The sequence below is a fragment of the Magnolia sinica genome, chromosome 6 (genome assembly GCF_029962835.1).
Source record: "Magnolia sinica isolate HGM2019 chromosome 6, MsV1, whole genome shotgun sequence".
Lineage (NCBI taxonomy): Eukaryota > Viridiplantae > Streptophyta > Magnoliopsida > Magnoliales > Magnoliaceae > Magnolia > Magnolia sinica.
In genome coordinates, this window is record NC_080578.1 from 100,831,566 (window position 1) to 100,856,685 (window position 25,120).

Sequence of the window (25,120 nt, forward strand, 5' to 3'; positions counted from 1 at the left end):
TTCCGAAGAAAGCACCACATCAGCCCCAAGCTTTTCCTTGAACAATTCTCATGCTTCTTCTTTGGGAAGAACCTCCACTTCAAACTTTTTATGGCACTTCATGCCTCGGCACACATGTTTTGAACGAGTAGTCAATATTATTTTGTATGCACTGCCCTCAGGAATCCCTACCTTTTCTAATGGAAATGGTCTCCACACATCATCTAAAATAATAACGAACTTCTCCATACGCTTCAAAGCCTCAAACAATTTCATTGACTTTCTCATTTCATCTTCTTCATTGGAAAATTTCAATCCTATTCCTCGTGCAATGTCATTTTGCAGTCTCTCAATATTAAAATTATTAGACACCGTCACCCAAATAGCAATGCCAAATATTATGGAGCTCTTTATTATTCTATTATAGACATGGGTCATGATGGTTGTCTTGCCGACTCCCCCCATGCCATAGACACCAATAGTTCTGACGTCATGATCCGTCACAAACTCCCAAATCCGTTCCAAATTTCTTTCAGCTGTCATTCCACCCATGAGTTTCGCCGTAGGCATACTTCCACTTTCAGGTAATAGATAAGCAAGTAACCCTTCTGAAAATTGACCTTTCTCCTTAAGCTTCACCACCTCTTCAATCTTCTTTATAACAAGCTTTCCCAAGGCTAAATGCGAGAGCAAGTAATATCTCCTTACTTGTCTAGAATCCTCTTCTATCTTAGTAACTTCACTTATAATCTTTTCCACATTTTCGAGCCATAAATTCACCTCTTCTTTTGGCTTCTTTCCATACAGTATCTTCGCTATATTCAATTCATTCTTTATGTCGGCCTCCCGGCTACTCAACTCCCGCATTTCATTTTTCAGAACATGAAGATTCTCTTGGAGGCTTCTAGAGTAGTTGTATTGATCCCATGCATTCTTGGTGGCATTCTTCGCAGTCTCCCAGAAGAATTCCATAGCTGCTTCTGCAATAGCAACTTATAAATCCAAAATTAAAAATTATGAGCCAAAAACTTAAATAAGTTAAGCCATATTTGGTTGCACCACATTTCATAAAAATCTGTACTGATAAGTTCAAAAACACAAAAACTTGACTAGACTCGATGTTCAATTGGGCCAAGTCAACTTGGAGACTAGACCCAACTTGATTGGGAATTAAATAATTATATATTTTTATATTTATAATTATAGAGAATATTTAGAATGGTTTAAATCTACATCCATATCTACTCCTTAGAGGCGATCACTTCTCTAATTTTCCTGCTCTTTTTAGACAAGGGAATATTTTTTTCTTTGTTTTTTTTTTTTAATTTTTTTTTTAACCATTCAAAGAGAAATACCCTTGAAAATACTTTCAATGTATTACTTGTAAATAACACAAGGAGAACTACTCTTTACAAGGGTTCAGATTTTTCTCATACCCAAGAGAAAACAGTGGTAGGTAGAAATTTGGCCAATTGCCCAGGAGAAGACAAAGAAATGTGCCCTATGATCTTTTTGAGGAACAATACAATACATCTGTCAGAGATCTGGGCCATTCATTAGAGAGAATGCACCTATTGTTGGAAACGGTGGATTCTAGCAAATCCAAAACCGTATAGAAACCATATTTAAACCGTTTGTGCTAGTTGTGTTAAGATTGCAACAGATTTATTTCTTAGATTTTTTCTATGTTTAGCTGCCCATAGGAACCATCTAGAGAGGGGTATTTTCAGTCATTTCACATGAGGAGAAAGCCTATTAAAAGTCAGCCATGTAAACGTTTTCATTCATTCCAAGTTCAGCAATAACAAAAAATATTTTTCTTTCTCTCTTTCATTTTTCAATTTTTGTTTCATGGTGGCTGCAGCCAGACGTTAGAAGAGAGCGGGTTTTTAAACCCAACAAACTGGTATTAGAGCTTACTGATCTTTGGGCCTTATTAGCAAGACGCGGGTCCCCTGCACCAACAATTTCTACTCTTTGTTTTGGGTCTAAAATACCCAAAAAACAGCAAAAAAAAAAATCAGCCGTGAGAGGACGCTAAATTTTTCCCATCACTATCAAACTGTCCAGATTTTTCCCATCACAGAAGCAGCATCTTCCAACATAAGCAGGATCTTTGGGAGATCATCACCGACGGGTACGAAGAGCCCACAACGGAGCAAGAAGCCACCTACACCGCCCAACAAAAGGCCAATCTCAAGAATTGAAGAAAGAAAGATAAGAAGGCTCTTTTCCTCATCTATCAAGGGATGGATGATTCCACCTTTGAACAGATCACTGAAGCGACGTCATGTAAGCAAGCATGGAAGAACCTTAGCACTATCTTTAAGGGTGTTGATCGTTTCAAGAGGGTTCGACTCCAAACCCTTAGAGCTGAGTTCGAAGTGACTCACATAAAGGAAGGTGAGAATATTGCTGATCATTTTTCGCAATTGCTTGTAACTGTCAATAACCTAAAAGGAAATAGTGAGAAGATTGAAGATATCCGGGTTATTGAAAAGATACTTCGATCCCTCATAACCAAGTTTGAGCATGTGGTTATGGCGATCGAAAAATCAAAAGATATTAAAAAAACTCTCCATTGAGAAGCTGATGAGGTCGTTGTAAGTTCATGAGCAACGAATGCAAAAAAAATATCAGTTCTACGGCGATGGAACAAGCTTTGGAGTCAAGATTGACTCTGAATGATCATAATGGCGAATGTGGAAGTTCACAACGTGGTGGACGTGTTGCTAGCAATCGCATAAGAGGCAGAGGGTGTGGATACCAACAAAGCTATGACCAAAACGAGTAGAAAAATACCAATTTCTGTGGAAGAGGAAATGGTAGAGGCAAATTGATGAGTGGACGGGGAAGTACAAAGAACATCCAGTGCTATAATTGCAACAAGCTTGGCCACCATGCATCTAATTGTTGGAACAAGCCGATGAATCAAGACAAGCGATTTAACTATGCCGAAGCATCAGGCCATGAATAAGAAAGCTCCACACTTCTCCTTACACAATAGAAAGACAGTGATCAACAGGATGTATGATATCTTGACACGGGTGCAAGCAATCAAGTGTACGGCGACAAAAAACTCTTTGTGGAACTCACAGAAGGAGTTCATGGTGATGTAACGTTTGGAGACTCATCAAAAACTCTGGTGAGAGGTAAAGGTAAAGTTAAAATTTACCAGAAAAATGGTGAGCAACAATTCATCTCTAATGTGTATTATGTACGGCCAACATGAAAAGCAACATACTTACTCTTGGACAACTCCTCAAAAAATGGTATATCGTACACATGGAGAACTCAGTTATGTCATTGAAAGATGCAAGCAGGAGACTAGTGGCGCAAGTCCAAATGGTGAAGAACAGAATGGTCCCGCTCCATATAAACATAAGGATAAAAGAAATATTTTTATGGAAGCGCAAATAATGATTCATGGAAGTGGCATCTTCAGTTTGGCCATCTAAATTTTAACGGCCTTAAACTCCTGTCCTCATCAAGCATGGTGCATTGTTTGTCTGTTATTGAAACTCCAAAACATGTGTGTGAGGTGGGCACACTTGGCAAGCAGCAAAGGAACTCATTTCTAAGTGGAGTGTCCCAAAGAGTAAAGGAGCCACTACAATAGTTCACACTGACATTTGTGGACCATTAGATCCACCTTCTCTTGGAGGTAATAAATATTTTATTACCTTCATCGATGATTTCAGTAGAAAATTCTAGGTGTACTGTTTTAAAGAAAAGTCTGCCGCTTTCGCTGTCTTTAAAAGTTTCAAAGCCCGATTTGAAAATGAAAGTAGTCATAAAATCAAGGTCCTTAGATCTGACAGAGGTGGGGAGTACACCTCAAATGCATTTCGAGATTATTGCAGGGAACAAGGAATCAAACAACAGTATACTGTAGCTTACACGCCACAGTAGAATGGAATTGCAGAACGAAAAAAGCCGCACCATCCTTAACATGACGAGGACCATGTTGAAAGAGAAAGGCGTACCGAAGAGCTTCTGGGGAGAGGCAGTTGCATGTACTGCATATCTGCTCAATCGTTGTCCTACTAAAAGCTTCAAATTTATGACACCACAGGACTCATGGAGTGGCTACAAGTCGAGTGTGGCACACCTTAAAATCTTCGGGTGTGTTACCTACGTTCGAGTTCTAGAAGCAAGAAGGAAAAAGCTTGATGATGGTGGCGAGAAGTGTATCTTCATCGGCTACAACGATGAGTCAAAGGCATACAAGCCCTACAACCCACTAACCAATAAGCCGGTGGTGAGTAGAAATGTGGTGTTTTGTAAGGAAGAAGCATGAAAATAGAACGAGGGAAATTCGGCCAAAGAAAAGCAGGTCAAGGTCGAAGAATACGAAGAAGAGAGACATGAGAATCAAGAGCAGACACTCATAACACCTTCGACTGAATCGTCTGCATGCAGAAGTCCAGGAGTACGTTCCATATCTCCTAGAAGAACTCCATCAAATCAAAATCGAATTTTTAAACCCAACAAACTGGTATCAAAGCCTCTTACGTTCGAGGATGCCATGAATGAAGAATGCTGAAAAACAATTATGGAAGAGGAAATCCATGTCATCGAGAAGAATCACACATGGGAGTTGACGTCACTTCCTAAAGGCCAGAAGACCATTGGTCTCAAATGGGTGTATAAAATTAAGCAGAATGACGATCGTAAGATTAAACGATATAAGGCAAGGCTCATAGCAAAAGGCTATAAACAGAAATACGGGGTAGACTATGAAGAAGTGTTTGCCCCCGTTGCTCACCTTGACACTGTTAGGATGATAGTCTCTCTTTTAGTACATCACAGTTGGATGATCTACCAATTAGATGTAAAATCTGCATTTGTAAATGGAGTGCTCAAACTTAGTTGTGAGGGATCAAAGTATTTTTTCAATAATCCGGACATCTTCAATCTTCTTCAATCTTCTCACCATCTCTTTTTAGGTTATTGACAGTTACAAGCAATCGCGAAAAATAATCAGCAATATTCTCGCCTTCCTTCGTATGAGTCGCTTTGAACTCAGCTTTAAGGGTTTGGAGTTGAACCCTCTTGACATGATCAACACCCTTAAAGATGGTGCTAAGGTTCTTTTATACTTGCTTACATGATGTTTCTTCGGTGATCCGTTCAAAGGTGGAACCATCCAATCCTTGATAGATGAGGAAAAGAGCTTTCTTATCTTTCTTTCTTTGATCCTTGAGATTGACCTTTTGTTTAGAGGTGTAGGCGGCTTCTTGCTCCGTTGTAGGCTCTTCATACATGTCGGTGATGATCTCCCAAAGATCTTGAGATCCGAATAAGGCTTTCATTTGTATGCACCAGTTTTCGTAGTTGTCTTTAGACAACTTGGATATTTGAGATTGTATTGTACTTGTTATTTTAAAATATTTCAATATAAATATTGAAATGATATATGTTGCTAGAACTTGCAAGAGTTCAAAGATTGTCCACCACTTAAGATGATGAAAAAAAGAAAAAACTAGCAGATTTTAGAAATCTAAAAATCTAGACAGTTTGATGATGGTGATGGATTATCAAGGCTGATCAACAACCTGCTTGTGTTGGAAGATAATGCTTCTGTGATGGGAAAAATCTGGACAGTTTGATGATGATGATGGATTCTCGAGGCTAATCAACAACCAGCTTGTGTTGGAAGATGCTACTTTTGTGATGGAAAAAATCTGGACAGTTTGATGATGGTGATGGACTCTCAAGGCTGATCAACAACCTGCTTGTGTTGGAAGATGCTGCTTCTGTGATGGAAAAAATTTGGACAGTTTGATAGTGATGGGAAAAATGATGAAGAAAAATTCAGCCTCCTTCTCACGGCTGAATTTATTTATTTATTTTTTCATGTTTGTTGGGTATTTCAGACCCAAAATAAGGAGCAGAAATTACTGGTGCAGGGGACCCGCTTCTTACTGATGAGGCCCAAAGATCAGCAAGCTCTAATATCAGTTTGTTGGGTTTAAAAATCCACTCTCTTCTAACGTGTGGCTGCAACCACCATGAAACAGAAAATGAAAAATGAAAGAGAGAAAGAAAACTGTTTTTTGTTATTGATAAACTTGGAATGAATGAAAACGTTTACACAGCTACCTTTTTATAGGCTTTCACCTCATGTGAAATGACTGAAAATACCCTTCCCTAGATGATTCCTAGGGGCAGCTAAACATAGAAAAAATCTAAGAAATAAATCTGTTACAATCTTAACACAACTAGAACACACGGTTTAGACACGGTTTCTACACAGTTTTGGATTTGCTAGAATCCACCATTTCCAACACTCCCATTCAAACCAAAACCGGTTTCATTCCGAGCATTGATCTAAGTCTCCTGAATGTGTCAGTCGGCAATACTTTGGTGAAGATGTCTGTCACTTGTTCAGTGGTGTGACAATGAGCTTGCCAAACATCCAGTACAACATGGAAGGAGCAAGCACATCTTCATCTAGCTCTCAATTCACCTTTGACTCCTATCAAAATGAGAAGCCTCAATGAAATTTACATCGACACTAAGGAAGTAAATTTGCTCTACCTATATGCAGATCATGAGCCTCTTACGTTTAAGGAGGCCGTGAATGAAGAATGATGAAAAACAGCTATGGAAGGGAAAATCCATGTCATCGAAAAGAATCACACATGGGAGCTAACGTCACTTCCTAAAGGCTAGAAGACCATTAGTCTCAAATGGGTGTATAAAATCAAGTGGAATGACGATGGTAAGATCGAACAGTATAAGGCAAGGCTCGTAGCAAAAGGTTATAAACAAAAATATGGGGTAGACTATGGAGAAGTATTCACCCCCGTTGCTCGCCTTGACACTGTTAGGATGATGGTCTCCCTTGCAGCACATCACAGTTGGATGATCTACCAACTGGATGTAAAATCTACATTTCTAAATGGAGTACTCGAGGAAGAAGTCTATGTTGACCAACCTGAAGGTTTTGTCATGCAAGGATAGGAACACAAGGTGTATCAGCTGAAGAAAGCTCTGTATGGGTTGAAGCAAGCCCCACAAGCTTGGAATGCACGTATCGACGGCTATCTTCATGAGAATGGCTTTACCAAATGTCCGTATGAGCATGTGGTTTACATAAAAAAGAATACTCATAGCGATATGCTCATAGCCTGCTTATACGTTGATGATTTGTTATTCACTGGAAATAGCTAGATGATGTTTGAAGAATTCAAGCAGGTTATGTTCAAAGAGTTCGAGATGACTGATGGAGGCCTGATGTCATTCTTTTTGGGCATTGAAGTGAAGCAATAAGTCGGCGGCATTTACATATCTCAAAAGAAGTACACAAATGAACTTTTTGAGAAGTTTCAGATGGTCGACTGTAAAGTCGCAAATACACCTGTTACAAAAGGCCTGTAGCTCACAAAAGATGGAGAAGGGAAGAAACATCAACTCAACCCTATTCAAGAGCCTAATCGGAAGCTTAAGATACCTCACAATTACTAGGCCAGATATAGTCTGCAGTGTTAGGCTTCTAAGCCAGTATATGGAAGCCCTAAAAGAGTCACACTGGGTAGCTGCAAAACGAGTACTGAGGTTTATCAAAGGGACTGTTGAATTCAGTCTCTTTTATCCATACGATGATGAGGTGGTGCTGTATGGATGCTCTGATAGTGATTGGGGTGGTGACCAAGATGAAAGAAAAAGCACCACATGTTATGCTTTCTATCTTGGGTCGATGGCATTCACATGGAATTCAAAGAACCAAAGTGTGGTCACCCCATCCACATGTGAAGCTGAGTACATAGTAGCTTCATCCACAGTATGTGAGGCGATCTCGCTAAGGAATCTGCTAAAGGAGTTGAAGCATCCATGAGAGGAATCCACTATTATATACGTGGATAACAAGTTGGCAATCGAGCTTGCCAAACATCCTGTACAGTATGGAAGGAGCAAGCACATCGACATAAGATATCACTTTCTTAGAGATCAAGTAAAGTAGAAATTGGTAAAGCTGGAATACTGTCACACCACTAACAAGTGGCAGACATCTTCACCAAAGCATTGCTGACTAACACATTCAGGAGACTTAGATCAATGCTCGGAATGAAGTCGGTTTTAGTTTAAAGGGGAGTGTTAGAAACAGTGGATTCTAGCAAATCCAAAACTATGTAGAAACTGTGTCTAAATCGTGTGTGCTAGCTGTTGATGAGGACATCGTGCACACACACGCCCGCACACCACCTCCCCTATGCACGTACGTACGTAGGAAGACCCCACCATCGATCTGGCTTGATGACGATGTCCAAGGAGGGCCTCCTAGCTAAAAGACATGTTTTGGTTCAGAAAAATGGGCCGATAGTCAAGAAAACCCCATCATGGGATCTCATGATTATGGCCCACTCGTCAGATTGATTTCATATTTTAGGTTTTGCTTATTATTATTATTTAGAACATCATGAACACTTTAGATTTCTTTATTTAGTTTTTAATTTAGTTTACTTCATCGCTAAGTAATAAGTTGCGTATATAGTGCGAGTTTTTAGGGTATAGGATTTTTCCTATAAATAGGCACCCCTTGTAGTTCTTTTGATTCATTCAAGTTAATAAAAAAATTCTTTTTTATTTTTCTACTCTCTTCGTGAGTTGTGGAAGAATTCAAAAGTGGGTGCGAAGCCCTCCCTTTTCGAAGGGCTAATTACTATGGTGCGAAGCCACATCAATCCCGATTCAACCCCATCCTCCATCATCTCTTTTTTTTTAATCTTCCACCACCATCCGTACTTTAAATTCATCCTTTTGTTGCATCATTTTGCTTCATTACAGCAGGTTTCTAGATTTTGGCTCGCAGGCGAGCTGAAATTTCGGCGGAGCACCACGCACAAGCAGTAGCTCGGATCGACCCGAAACTTCAGAGTTTTGGAGCATCCCCCTTGTTGACCAGGGCCAAGGAGAGCTTTTCTGCAAATGACGCCCCCTCGCACGTGCGGCCGAGTACCTGCGCACGTGCAAGCACCCCAGGCTCACTGCCCATACGCGGGATCATCTTTTGGCTCAGGTTTTTGTCCTTTTTTATCCTCTCATAGCTTTTTTTTATGAATCCTAACCCTAGATGACGTTTTCTCTAAGATATTTGTCAATTTTCTCACCCTAGGGTTCCTTGAATTGAGATTGGGGAATCCCTTGGATTATGGACTGATTCTTATGCATGTGTGATTGATTTCTACTTCCCTTTGAGTATTGTTTGGTTCATAATTTTCATCGATCCAGCCTAACGTGTGTAGGCCTGGACCCGCATAGATTCTCCTTTAATTGAATATTTGGATTTTCATGTGGGATGTGGAATTTGTGTAATCGTTTTTGAACTGGTATGATCTAAGCCTGAAATCTTGCATATCATATTTAAATTCATGTCCTGCATTAAATTTGGTATCAAAGCCTAGGATTCTTGTAGGGCAATTCACCACAAATTTAGGGTTTAGTTTGTTTGAGTCCTTTATGCATTCAGTCCATCATCTATAGCTGAATTTTAATAACGGTGTGTAGTCTCCTTTATATAGAGTCTCGTAGGGTCATTTAGTTTTTAGACACATATAGTTGCCATAACAGGTCTTTAGGTAGAGCAAGTCAGTGTATACCCACATATACAGGTCGTGGTTTCAATTTGCACCCCACACTAAACATGGAGCAACTGCAAGAAATAGTGGCCAAGTTAGCCCAGTAGGTTGAGTCTTTGAATAAGCATTGGGAACAAAGCATAGATAAACGCCTCGAAGAAATAGAAGCCTCCTTCAGGGCAAACCCCACCACTGGGGAGGATGCCCAATCTCAAACAGTTGGTCAGGAGTTTAGACCAAGGAATGGAGGCGGCTACAGAGCTGGTCATGGGCGCGTACCTGTGCACCCACCCCGTGAGGGACATCATGATCAATATGATCCAGATACATAACTCCTCAAGGGAGTAAAGGTAGATGCCCCTACATTTGATGGCCACTTGGACCCTAAAGCCTTTCTAGATTGGCTGGCGGATATGGACCATTATTTTGAGTGGTACGATATGTCGGATGATCGATGAGTCCGATTCGCCAAGATGAAGCTTGTGGGTCAAGCAAAGAGGTTTTGAGCGACGGTTGAGTGAAAGAAAGAAAGAGCAAGGGAACTCCTAATAGTCCATTAGAGAGAAATGAAAGAAACGCTGAAAGAGAAGTACCTCCCTTTCTCTTATCATCTGCGGTTGATTGAGGAGTGGCAGTCTCTTTGACAGGGTTTCATGAGTTTTGCTGACTATATTGAGAAATTCGAAGAATACTTGACCCGCTGTGAGGTTGATGAGGACCCCGTACTCACCCTTGCTCGTTTTAAAATGGGCCTCCGTCCTGACATTAGGAGAGAATTGCTCGCGCCAAAGACATAGACACTATCGAACAGTTATATCAAGTAGTGATGGACGTCGAGCAATATCTCAAAGCATCTGTGGGAAGGCAGTTTGATTTTCGCGATTCTATTACTAAGGCCAATCCCTCTAGGGCTAAACCTAACATTGAATATCAAAACAAACCTTCCAACAATTTACAGCTTAGGTCCAAGGATGATAAGGGTAAAGAAATTGTCAGGTCTAGTTCATAGGGAAGTGGAGCCACTAGGTGTTTTAGGTGTCAGGGGTTTGGTCATTTTGCTCACCAGTGCAACACGAGGAGGGTACCAAAGTATTCTTTATTGATGGGCAGGTAAAAGTAGTGACCCTAGAAAGTGATGGCGAAGAGGAAGAATATGAGCCCGTAGAGACCTCTAGTGATGAAGAAGAGGGAGCGCAAGAGTCTGTAACCCTTGCAATTATGCATTGCGCTTTGGCTCAAGTCAAGAACACTAATGACTGGCGCTGCAACACGATCTTTTACACTTATGCCAAATGTGGAGAAAAGAGTTGTAAATTGATCGTAGATAGTAGTAGTTGTGCCAACGTGGCATCGACTAGCACTGTGAGCCATTTGGGCTTGAAGTTGGAAGCTCATCCTCAACCCTATAGACTTTTTTGGGTTGACGAAACCTCCATTCCAGTATCACACCGTTGTCTTGTTCCTATTCAGTTTGGATCTTATAAAGACACGTTTTGGTGTGATGTTGTTCCCATGGACGTTGGCCATATTATTCTGGGCAGACCATAGCTCTACGACAGGGATGTCACCATATTTGGTCGTTCAAATGTGTGTACATTTTGGTTTGAGGGTAAGAAGGTCAAGCTAAACCCTCTACTACCGAAGAGTACGATTGGAAAGGAGTCCACCACACAGAGCGGTGTGAGTGGCTCAAAAGAAGAGAAGGAATCGAAGTCCAAGTCCAAACCACTCCATATTCTGAGTGCCAAAGACTTTAAATGAGAGACGAAGGCGGACGCGATGGTATACGCCCTCATGGCCAAGGAGAGTGTACCAGAGGCTAGCGTAGAGTTATCTACTAAGGCCATTTCGGTAGTATATGAGTTTCGTGATGTTTTCCTTGATGATCTACCGAATGAGCTTCCCCCTATGAGGGATATATAGCATGCCATCGATTTAATCCTTGGGGTGACTCTACCAAACCTCCCGTATTACAGAATGAATCCAAAGGAGCATGCTGAGTTGAAGAGGCAGATTGATGAGCTCCTGAAAAAGGGTTTCATTCGAGAAAGCATGAGCCCGTGTGCCATGCCCACCCTTCTTACACCTAAGAAGGATGACACATGGAGGATGTGTGTTGATAGTAGGGCTATTAACAAAATCACAGTCAAGTATCGGTTTCCCATACCGCGTCTTGATGATATGTTGGATATGATGGCCAATGCTACTATCTTCTCAAAAAGTAACCTCAAGAGTAGTTATCACCAAAACCGTGTACGCCCTAGTGATGAGTGGAAGATGGCGTTCAAGACAAAGGATGGGTTATTTGAGTGGCTAGTGATGCCTTTTAGGTTAACTAATGCCCCAAGTACTTTCATACGTGTGATGATCCAAGTGTTGAGAGCCTTCATGGGGAAGTTTCTAGTCGTATACTTTAATGATATATATCTTGATTTATAGCATGACTAAGGAGCAACACCTCAACCATTTGAGGCAAGTTTATGGGATTCTTAGGGCAAGAAGTTGTATGCCAACCTAAAAAATTACGCGTTCTTGTCTAGTAGTGTAATCTTCTTAGGTTTTATTGTGTCAGCTAAGAGCATATCGGCAAATCCCGAGAAGGTCAAGGCCATCATTAATTGGCCTGAACCCCCCAATATTCATGAGATGCGCAGCTTTCATGGCTTGGCCACTTTTTATAAGCGGTTCATTCGAGGCTTCAATTTGATCGTGGCTCCCATCACGGACTGCATAAAAAAGGAGAGTTTCAATGGAGAAAGGCCGCCTTGAAGGCCTTCAAGGAGATAAAGGTCAAGATGACTGAAGCTCCAGTCACGCGACTTCCAGATTTTTCAAAAGCTTTTGAAGTCACATGTGACGCGTCAGGAGTCGGTATAGGAGGAGTACTTAGCCAAGAAGGGCACTTTGTCACCTTTTTTCGTAAGAAACTGAATGAGACGAAACAAAGATATTCCACCTATGACAAAGAATTTTACGCGTAGTGCAATCACTACGCCATTGGTGACATTAGCCATTACCGCAAGAATTCGTCTTATTCTCAGATCATGAGGCCTTGAGATACTTAAACTCTGATAAGAAATTAAGCCCTAGGCATGCTAAGTGGGTTTAATTCCTTTAAGAGTACACTTTTGTGCTTAAGCACAAGGCCGGTGTAGAGAATAAGCCTACCGACGCATTGAGTTGTCGAGTCGTATTACTCAATTCCTTGAGCGTTAAAGTTACGGGCCTTGAGTGTATCAAAGAAGAATATTCTAAGTGTCCAGATTTTGGGGTTATGTATACGTCTTTATTAGAGAGTCCGTCAATAGCTAACAGTGAGTATCTAGTTTTGGATGGATATTTGTTTAGGAGTGGCCGCTTGTGCATACCACGCACCTCTTTTCATGATTTTCTTGTCTGGGAGTTACATTCAAGGGGGCCGCGGGTCATTTCGGTCGTGACAAGACCATTGCACAAGTGAATGATAGATTTCATTGGCCAAGCCTCAAGCGAGACGTGACCAAAATTATAGGGCAATGTCGTACTTGTCAACTAGCAAAGCAGAGGAAACAGAATACAAGTTATATACACCTTTGCCAGTCCCATTCATCCCTTGGCAGGACATCAATATGGATTTCATGCTTGGATTTCCCAAGACTATTCAAAAGCATGACTCCATATTTGTTGTCGTGGACCATTTCTCTAAGATGGCCCATGTTGAGACTTAAATATTGCATAATTTTCTCATTTGTATCTTGGTTTTATGAACATAAATCATCTTAATATTCTATTTTACTCATGTATGTGTTGTAAGGTGAATTTAAGAGCTTGGATTGAAAAGGGTGCTAAAAAGTACGAATTAGATGCTAAAAAATCACCAAGGCAAGGGATGGATCTTAAGAGATCAAGATTGAAGAATTCACATGCTAAAGATCCAAGAAAACCAAGCGAGGAATGAAGAGAATCGAAGATTTGAAGTGAAGAATCCTGAAATCGTCCTGAAAAAGTGTATTATAAAGCTATGAAGTTTATTTTGGAAAACTGCGCAGCAGGAAGTCTGTTTTAAATGAACTATGCAACAAGAAGTCTATTTTGGAAAAATACGTATATTTGAGGCGTTTTCTAGGGTTTTCAACTTTGTACAAAAATTGGAGTTCCCTACTTATAAATAGGGCCTCTTAGGGCATTCTTAAACATCATTCAAAGTATTCAAGAGCAATATTTAGGGTTTTTAAAGAGTTTTTAGTTTTATTAAAGCTTTATAAGTTGTTTTTTTTAGATCTTTTTTTAGTTGCATTTTTTTCTTCTTTCTTTTTTGTCGCTTTTTATTTCTGCAATTTAATTATGTTTTTCTAAGTTCCCTCTAGCCCAAGCTAGAAGAGAAGCACATGGGTTTATTATTTCTTTAAGATTATGATGATTGATTATTTTAATGATGAGAAGAATGGTATATGCATATTATCTATTATTTAGGTTTTGTTTTTTTATCCTCTTGTGAGATCCATATGTTTCCATCATATGAGATCCACATTGATGGATAGGCTTACCCTAGATCAATCAGATTTCCTAGATAGGAGATATTTTCAACCTGTTATATTTCTTTGATATTCATTATCCTATAGATATTGAATACTTAAAATCACTGACGCTTGAGAATATATGTCAATGGTGCAGATCCATTAATTTCTAATCTTTTATATCATTTATTAAAATATTTAAAGTGTTTTATTTTCCGATTAGGCTGACCATAATGTTCAGATCCTAGTTGTGTTATCCAAGTCATCATGATTTTGGAACATTAACCTATGTGTGGAACTTTGAAGCTTGGGTGTTATTTTATTCAGTTGAATTACATCCATTTAAAAATCCCAAAATCAAATCATCAGATCAATTTTTATTACCTAATTTGTTTTGCATTTGATTTTTTTCTTCTCACAATTCATCTCCCTGTGGGATCGACCCTTTATTCACGGGATACTACTTACGAACCTCTACACTTGGAGGCAAGCAATCAGCCCACTTCATTCCTTGTTCTAAGACCTCCGACGCATCACATGTTGCCAAGCTGTTCTTTAGTGAGGTCGTCAAACTGCATGGGTACCAAAAACCATAGTGTCTGACCGTGACGTGAGACTCATGAGTTACTTTTGGAAGATACTATGACACATGATGAATACTAGGCTCCAATTTTCTTCTGCCTACCACCTTCAGACCGATGGCCAGACTAAGGTGGTTAATAAGAGCCTCAGGAGTTTACTTCGATGTTTAGTGGGGGAGCATACTAGGACATGGGATGGCGTACTATCCATAGCCGAGTTTACATACAATAGTTCTGTCAATAGGTCCACTGGTCTAAGTCCTTTTGAACTCGTTACAGGTTACAAGCCTAGGAAGCCAATTGATCTTAATCCCAATGTCATCGTCCCATAGGTCATCAGAGTCTGCAGAGTCTTTTGCGCATCACATACATTCATTGCATCAAGAAATCAGGTGAAATATCACTACTAGTAATGAGCATTACAAATTTTCTGCAGATCAACATCGACATTTCAAATAGTTCAATATTAAGGACTCTGTGATGATCCGTATCAGGCCCGAGCGGTACCCTCGAGGGGCCGTTCGTAAATTACACACGCGTAGCGCTGGGCCCTTTAAAATTATAAAGCGAAACGGTCTCAATGTGTATGAGGTAGATCTTCCACCTTCCATGTGAATTAGTTTCACATTCAATGTGGAGGATTTAGTTGCTTTTTAGGGACCCATTAATACTTTGTCCAGCCCTTCGCCCACCCATCCTGCTTTTTCAAACTTATCCTTTGATCCATGGCCTCTTCCCGACCTTTCCTCTCAACTTCTACCTCTCATACCTAGCCTTCACACACCCAAAGAGGAAATAGAGGATATTCTGGACCATGAGATAATTTTCATATCGGATGGCAGGTTTCAAAAATACCTAGTTAAATGGAAGTTACGCTCAGCTTCAGACAGCACGTGGCTCACTAAGGAGAAGCATCAGCGACTTGATCCTGACATCCCAGAGCGGTCCAGGGGTTTTATTTCGCCAGTGGCGAAATCTTTGCAGCCGGGGAGAGTTAATAAGGACATCATGCACACGTACGCCCACACACCACCACCCCTAAGCACATACGTAGGCAGAAGGAGGACCTCACCATCGATCTGGCTCGATGACGATGTCCAAGGAGGGCCTCCTACCTAGAAGACAAGTTTTGGTTCAAAAAAGTGGGCCCGATAGTCAAAAAAAGCTCATCATGGGATCTCATGATCATAACCCACTCGTCGAATTGATTTCATATTTTAGGTTTTGCTTATTATTATTATTTAGAACATTGTGAACACTTTAGATTTCTTTATTTGGTTTTTAATTTAGTTTACTTAATCGCCAAGTAATAGGTTGCGCACATGGTGCAAGTTTTTGGAGTATAGAATTTTCCCTATAAATAGGTAACCCTTGTAGTTCTTTTGATTCATTCGAGTTAATAAAAAAATTTCTGCTTTATTTTTCTACTCTCTTCATGAGTTGTGGAAAAATTCAAAAGTGGGTGTGAAGCCCTCCCTTTTCGAAGGGTTAACTACTGTAGTGTGAAGCCACATCGATCCCGATTCACCCTCATCCTCCATCATCTCTTTTTTTCATCTTCTACCACGATCCGTACTTCGAATTCGTCCTTTTGTTGCATCAATTTGCTTCATTACAGCAGGTTTCCAAATCTCGGCCCGCATGCGAGTTGAAACTTCGGTGGAGCACCACGCACAAGCCGTAGCTCGGATCGACCTGAAACTTTGGAGTTTTGGAGAATCCCCCTAGCCGACCAAGGCCAAGGAGAGCTTTTCTGTAAATGACGCACCCTCGCACGTGCGGCCGAGTACCTGTGCATGTGCGAGAGCCCCAAGCCCGCTACCTATACACGGGATCGTCTTTTGGCTCAGGTTTTTATCCTCTTTTATCATCTCATATCTGTTTTTTATGAATCGTAGCCCTAGATGACATTTTCTCTAAGATATTTGTCAATTTTCTCACCCCAGGGTTCCTTAAATTGAGATTGGGGAATCCCTTGAATTAGGGACTGATTCTTATGCATGTGTGATTGATTTCTACTTCCCTTTGAGTATTGTTTGGTTCATAATTTTCATCGATCCAGCTTAACGTGTGTAGGCCTGGACCCACATAGATTCCTATTTAATTGAATGTTTGGATTTTCATGTGGGATGTGGAATTTGTGTGATTGTTTCTGAACTGGTATGATCTAAGCCTGAAATCTTGCATATCATATTTAAATTCATGTCTTGCATCAGCTGTGTTAAGATTGCAACAGATTTATTTCTTAGATTTTTTCTATGTTTAGCTGCCCCTAGGAACCATCTAGAGAAAGGTATTTCCAGTCATTTCACATGAGGTGCAAGCCTATCAAAAGGCAGTCGTGTAAACGTTTTCATTCATTCCAAATTCAGCAATAACAAAAAACAGTTTTCTTTCTCTCTATCTGTTTCATGGTGGCTGCAGCCACACGTTACAAGAGAGTGGGTTTTTAAACCCAACACCTATAATACATATAATAAATCAAAGTAGCATAACCATAAAGTGGGCCACACATGTACAACTAATTTAAAAAAATCAAAGTAGCACACCCATCAAGTGAGCCACAAAAGCATGACTAATCGGAACTATTCTTGCAGCTTCCTATTATGCAAGTTTTGATCTAGTTTATCAGTGGACAAACGTTATTTTTGTTCATAGTATATTCTGACTGATGAATGACACAGAATCTTTGATAGGTGGGCCCAACAAACGTCATGGGTTGTACCCACCATGGCCACCAATAACTAGAGCAAGATTTCTACACAAATCAGCCTCCTCTCTTTAAGGGACCCCAAGTAGCTTTTTTAACTTATAGCCGCAAAAAAAGTAATGCAGGGACATGTGATGACCTAATCCTGGATGCATGTATAATCAGGTTAAAGAATGTTCAAATAAATATACGAATTAACTAACCATTTTCAATCAAAGGATTGGGTAAATTTCAACACAAAGATGAAGTCATTCCGTCAGGATCATGCCCCTTAGCATAAGATTGTGTAAACAATAAAAAGGAATGACCTAGGGATATGAGGATATCTCATATCTAACATAAGTCAGTCCACAGTCAAGTTTGAATCTGATTCTACTGAATAATTATCCCTCTTTTTCATTCAAACTAGAAAGGGGATATCCAGAGAAGAACGAAATTAATGGGTGAAGAATGAATGGTTCGAGATAAGAAAGTATAGGTCCTTTTGTCATCAAAAGAAAAGAAAGATGATGATTCTTACATTTTCATGCACCGCGAAGATCTAAAAAGAAGGAAACCTGAAATCAGAGTAGAATCCTCAACACCCAAGGGCCAATCTTGAAACCCCAATCTCTTGAATAAAGAAAAAGAAAAAAAATATGATTTCTATTCATTAAATAATAATAAAAATAGGGTTTCTCACAACGTATATATAAGCTATGGAAAAAATAAAAGTGCATTAAAGCCCCCAGAAAACAAGAAAAATAACAAATATATAAAGAAAGTGTAATAAAGCCCCTGAAACAAGAAAAAAAAAGTCCAAAACTAAAACATTCATATGGTAGGGTGTGAAATCCAATCCATGAATCTATAGTCGTAATGCAGTCATGTCGCTCCTGCACTCGTAGCGCGTTAGAAAGTAGGTCTGATGAACCTAACGTCCATCCACATCAACCCCTCCAGTACTCAGTCGGCGATACCTCATCTGGTACACTCTAAAGGGTGCACCATTGATGTCCGCATCAAAAAGTTAATTATTTAATAAAAGTTAGTTTGGTAAGCACCTTTTTAAAAGTAACAGGGATTAAATGCCCACCATTAAAAACTTCCTAGGGCCCACTGTAATGTTTATTTACCATCCAACTTGGTGATAAGATCACACAAACCTAGATGAAGGGAGCACACAAATATCAGCTTGATCCAAAACTTGTGGCCCCTAAGAAGTTTTTAATGGTGGACATTCAATGAACAATGTTTTGTATGGTGTGGCCCACCTGAGATTTGGATTTGCCTCATTTTTGGGACCATGCCCTAAAACTAGCTAGCAAAACAGATGGATGGCATGGATATACAACACCTACATCGAGGTGGGCCCCACGTTTAAGGCCTCACCCAATTCGATTGGGTAGCGCAACACACCACCAAGTTGACGTGGCAAAGTTCTATGGGCCCCACCATGATGTATGTGTTATATCCACATCGCCCATCTATTTTCTAGATTATTTTAGGGCCTGAGCCAAAAAATGAGGTAAATCCAAAGCTCAAGTGGGCCACACCATAGACTGTGGGGATTGAACTCCTATTGTTGAAAACTTCTTAGGGGCCACAAGTTTTAGATCGAGCTTATATTTGTGTTTTCCCTCCATCTAGGTCTATGTGACCTTACAAACAGGTTGGATGGCAAATAAATATCATGGGCTTTATAAAGGTTCCAACGGTGGGCATTATTGTCCCCACTACTTTCCTTGGTGTGGTCCACTTGAGCTTTGGATCTACTTAATTTTTGGGCTCATGCCCTAAAATTATCTGCCAAAATGGATGGACCGTGTGGATGTAACAAATACATCACAGTGGGGGCCACAAAATTTTGCCATGTCAACACACCACAAAGGTTGGTGGTGAGGCGTTAAAATTTTTTACACAAGGTATGTATTAATTTAAAATTAAATAATTATATTATGGACCATTATTGTTAAATCACAATTTAAAAACCAAATTAAGGGCCTATTTATTAACGCTGAATTTCTGCACTTAACGCGGAATGTGGAAAATGTTCCGCGTATAGTGGTGTTTGTTAATGCATCGTTGACGCAGAAGAAGGAAAGCACTAAGTGGTTTTTCACTGAATTCTTTCCGTGATTGGAGTCTGGCTTAATGGTGAATGCGGGATGCACTCAGTGAATTTTTCATTAAACAAAGATTTTTGCTTCCCAATTTACCCCTTTTCAAGTTACTACGACAATATTTTTTCTTTAAATTGTTTGCACAATACAAAATCAACTTTTAACCTATGGAACTTCTTTATGCTCCACCATAATGTATGTGTTTCATCCATTTTTAAAGATCATTTTAGGGCTTGATACCAAAAATGAGAGGAATATAAATCTCAGGTGGACCATACCACAGGAAAACAATAATGATTGGATATCCACCATTAAAATTCTCCTAAGGCCCAATGTACTGTTTATTTGACATCCAATTTGTTGATTGGGTCATATAGACCTAGATGAATGGAAAAAACAAAGATCAGCTTGATCCAAAACTTTTGTGGTCCCCAAAAAGTTTTTAATGGTCGACATTCAATCCACACTGTTTTCTTGTAATGTGGTCCACTTAAGATTGGGATATACTTCATTTTTGGTGTCATATCATAAAATGACCTAAAAACATAGATGGACGGCATGGATGAAATACATACATCATGGTGGGGCCCACATAGCACCGACCATCAGCCATTGGCTAGTGGCAGGGGAGTAGCCAATCTGTTTCCGCGGACGCAGATTGAATACTGACAGATTGAGTAGCGAGACTCCCTACTGAAGTTATGTGGGCGCATCATGATGTATGTTTTGTATCCACGCCGTCCATCCATTTGGAAATATAATTTTAGGTAAAGAACCAAAGAATGAGTCAAATCCAAAGCTCCAATGGACCTCACCACAGAAAACAATGGAGAGAGTGACACCCACCACTAAAAACTTAAATAGGCCACAAAAGTTTTTGATCAAGCTGATATTTGTTTTTTCCCTTCTTTCATGTCTGTGTTAACTTGTGAACAAGTTGGATTTCAAATAAAAATCACGGTCAGCCTTAGGAAGGTTTCAACGGTAGGCATCAATCTCGCCACTATTTTTTGTGGTGAGATCAACTACATATTTGGATCCCTCATTCTTTAACTCATGCTCTAAATTAAATCTCCACACAAATGGACGGTGTAGATAAAGCACATACATCATAGTGGGCCCACATACATCATAGTGGGCCCATGGAACTTGTGACGTCACTTCGGTAGTGAATCTCGCTTTTCAACCTGTCAGTAGCTAATCCGCGTCCAAGTAGGATGCGGATTGGTTGGTGTACCTCGCAAGTTCTGTGGGTCCCATCATGAGGTATGTGTTATATCCAAACCATACATCCATTTGGCGAGCTCGTATTAAAGCTTGAGACAAAAAATAAGCTGCAAAAAGCAGTGGGAGATTGAACGTCTACCATTGAAACCCTTTTTGGAGTCACAGAAGTTTTAGATTAATATGATTTTTTTTCCCTCTTCATACGGGTATTTGTGACCTTATGAACATATTAGATGGAAAATAAACTTAAATAGGCCATGGAAGTTTTGGATCAATATGTTTTCACTTCATCCTATTGGGAATGACGTTATAAACGGTTTGGATAGCATATAAATATAAGGTGGGCCTTATTTGAAGGTTTTGTTGCCACTGGTGTTCAATCCTATACAACACATAGTGACAATCTTCCCGCTAAGACGAATTGAGGGCCTTAAGATGATATTTTAGTTTTTTATTAAGTATTTTAATTTATTTGAATTAAATATAATGATTTTATTTTCATTTAATAAAAAATAATTTTTTTATAATGTAAAACATTTCCAAACGAGAGATAGGGGCAAATGTGTCAAATTAACATATCTCACACATTTAAGACGTTTATTAACAAGCAGTTTGTTTTAGATTCAGTACTTAATTTTTAGATTACGGTCATAATTATCAAACAAGTTTTTTAACTTCAGATTTCAGATTCAGGCTTTAGATTTCAGATTCAGGCTTCAGATTTCATATTCGATCATTAGACTTCAGATTTAACAAATGAGGCCTAAGCCTTTGGAATCAAAATGTTGAAATGAAATGTACGTGAATTGCATAGTATGTGATACACGAATACTGTAAATGAAAGTAAAACCTACAAATGTAATATGTTTCAATAGTACATTCATTCTAATAAATTTAATCATTAATATTATATAGTTAGAAACTTAAATATAGAAGGTTTGTAGTCAATCCCAGGTTGTCAGGTTCACAAATTCATTGAACAGCTCCATAAGGCATTCTCAGCAAAGACTAGACCATTACACTACATAAACATATTCAAAATTATAAATGAATGCATATTCGAAATATTTACAACTTTTTTGAATTTTTTGAATATTTTTCCAGATTTTTTGGAGCAAAAAAAATTTGACCGATATAGGAGCGGTTGTATCATCCGTTACATTGATTCAGTGTATCGGTATTGGTGGGCACCATTACCACTGCAAAAGTGGCCAGTTTTGCCACACACATAGCAACCATCAACTTTCTATGAACCTCTTCTAATATTGATTTCTTTATTAGATTTCAATTTCTTCTTTTGCAAAGCCAAAGGATTGGGTTTAGGGTGTTAGAGTACCTTTTTTGTTTTTCTTAGCGGTGTGGCCCACCTAATGGTTGGGTCTATCTGATTTTGGTATGGTTAACCATCATGGCCACCTGAGTTCGTTATTGTGAAATGGCAGAATCCATAAAAATAATTCAACAGGATCTCAAGGGAATTGTCGAAACAAGAATTTTATTGAGAATAGAATTGGGAAATTTTCTGATAGGAGATAATAGTGTTTTTTTCCCTGGAGATGGAAAATTAGTCTACCTTGTTTCATCAATTTGCAAATTCTTCCTCAGCTAGTTAAAAGAATTAAATTGGTTGATATCATGATTACCTACACCAACTTGTTTCCCATCAAAAGCTAAGAGATGAATCAGGAGGATCTGACCATCATCCAAAATCAAATAATATCTACTCACAAAAAAAAAAAAAAAAAAAAGAAGAAGAAGAAAGGTAGATGTACCTAGCTGAAGTCTCTCTTTCAAGGCTTTCAGAAGCAACTTGGTTTCTGTGAAACGATGCTGCCGTGAAATTTCTAGATGAGCACAGAGCAAGTTAGGGTGCTTTGGATTCTCGGGGTGACTTATGTTGACTTCTTTCGTTAGTCGCAACGAACCCATGTTGATCCATTGCCATTCTTGGCCGTTCATACCGTCCCAAGTTATACGTCTCCGTACATGGAGTGGAGCTTGGTGGTACCGACCAGATGTGGGGTCCAGTGATGTGATCAAGGAATCCAACCCGTCCATTAGATGCTTCACCTCAAAAAAGCCAGCCCCAAAATCAGCCCCATCCAGAACTCAAGTCAGCCGCAGCACATGCTATGGCACATTTTGGGACGGAATGCCCACCGTTGATTAGAGTGGGGACTACCGTGTTGTATATATAGAATACAATCCGTTCAGATCCTTCTTCCAGGCTAGACGAAGAGTCGTGCCAAAAACCAGGCAGTTTGGGGATTCATGTGTGCCCCTGAAATTCAAGGGTACGCGTTTTCTCCAAGCTTGTTTACCTTGCTGTGCCCACTTTTGTCCTAGATCGGTATGAGCATTGGACCTTGGGTTTTTCTTGAGATGACCCATCTAATGTATGGGATGATGCGAATGCATCATGTGGACCCCACATGTACCCATTGCCATTGTAGCACATCCTTTGGAGATGAATCCGGAACAGGCACAAATATCTTACTTGTGGGTAATTTGGCTCCTCTGCTTACCATGAGCAGAAATATCATTCTTGTTCCGATTTAATTGGACCACATCATCACACACTATATTTAATGCATATGTAATTTTGTTGACATTCACGGATAGATATTTGTAAATGAGAGGAGTGGATTATGTCCTGCTATTGTTCAAGTGTCTTAATCATATCATCATTTTAGGGGAGCTAGACTTGGCTGCAGCTGGAACCAATGATGAGGGTGAGACCATAGCAGTTGGGCCCACCTCTATTGTTTATTTTTTTTTTACACACACTCACCCTGCAGTGGAATTTCACCTCCATGTATGCATTGTTTATCCAAGCTGTCTATTTATTTTTCCAACTTATTTGAGGACATGGTCCCAAAATGGTTCCAGCTTATTTTGTGGCTGTCTAAACCCAGCCCCAAAATCAGCCCTATCTAAAACTCAAGTCAGCCGCAGCACATGCTATGGCACATTTTGGGACGGAATGCCCACCGTTGATTAGAGTGGGGGCTACCGTGTTGTATATATAGAATACAATCCGTTCAGATCCTTCTTCCAGGCTAGATGAAGAGTCGTGCCAAAAACCAGGCAGTTTGGGGATTCGTGTGTGCCCCTTAAATTCAAGGGTACGCGTTTTCTCCAAGCTTGTTTACCTTGCTGTGCCCACTTTTGTCCTAGATCGGTATGAGCATTGGACCTTGGGTTTTTCTTGAGATGACCCATCTAATGTATGGGATGATGTGAATGCATCATGTGGACCCCACATGTGCCCATTGCCATTGTAGCACATCGTTTGGAGATGAATCCGGATCAGGCACAAATATTACTTGTGAGTAATTTGGCTCCTCTGCTTACCAAGAGCAGAAATATCATTCTTGTTCTGATTTAATTAGACCACATCATCACACACTATATTTAATGCATATATAATTTTGTTGACATTCATGGATAGATATTTGTAAACGAGAGGAGTGGATTATGTCCTGCTACTGTTCAAGTGTCTTAAGCATATCATTATTTTAGTGGAGCTAGACTTGGCTGCAGCTGGAACCAATGATGTGGGTGAGACCATAGCAGTTGGGCCCACCTTTATTTTTTTTTTACACACACTCACGCTGCAGTGGAATTTCACCTCCATGTATGCATTGTATATCCACGCTGTCTATTTATTTTTCCAACTTATTTGAGGACATGGTCCCAAAAATGAGCAAATAAAATTTTCAATTGGAATAGGCAACACAAAACAGTTGTCATTGAACACCCACTATTAAAAACTTTCTAGCATTCACCCTGATGTTTATTGACGATCCAACCTAACTGAGAAGAGAGAGAAAAAAAATAAAAAATAAAAACTAATATTTGCTTGATACAAAACTTTTGCCATGAAAGATTTTTAATGGCCAATAAACACTGTTGCCTGTAGATGTAGTCCACCTGATATTATTATTTTTTACCTTCATCTGGCTTATGTGACTTATCAACCCATTGGATGGCAAATAAACATTACATAAATATTAAGGCGTGCCCCATCAGAGTTTTTAACAGTGGGGAGTTCAATCATCATCATTTCCTACAATACAGTCCACCTGATAATAGAATCTACTTCATTTTTGGCATAATTTTTTAAAATAATCTGAAAAAGCAGATGAAAGGAGTGGATACAGAATACATAGATTAAACTGGGCCACGGCAAGGGCCTCATGAGACCCGGGTCTCACCTAATCCGTCCTGTGTTGCGGTGGGGCCGACATTGATGTACGTATTATGTATCCAAGCCGTCTGATTTTCTAGATTATTTTAGGGTATTATTCAAAGAATGAAACTGATCCGATTTGTAAGTGGACCATACCATAAGAAACAGTGGTGATTGACCATTAATGGGCCACAAAAGTTTTGGATAAGCTCATATATGTTGTTTTTTTTTTTTTTTTTCCTTCATGCA

General features: G+C 39.6%; 1 protein-coding gene across 1 annotated transcript; it reads right to left on the reverse strand.

The window, feature by feature from the left end:
- Positions 1 to 48: 48 nt before the first annotated feature.
- LOC131249282 (disease resistance protein SUMM2-like) lies at positions 49 to 22,748 on the reverse strand. The gene is made up of 2 exons (XM_058249928.1): positions 22,452 to 22,748; positions 49 to 959 (listed from the first exon to the last, which is right to left on the reverse strand). Exons 1-2 carry the CDS (start codon positions 22,735 to 22,737, stop codon positions 49 to 51), a joined length of 1,197 nt encoding a protein of 398 aa, XP_058105911.1. The 5' UTR covers positions 22,738 to 22,748.
- Between the last annotated feature and the right edge of the window lie 2,372 nt (positions 22,749 to 25,120).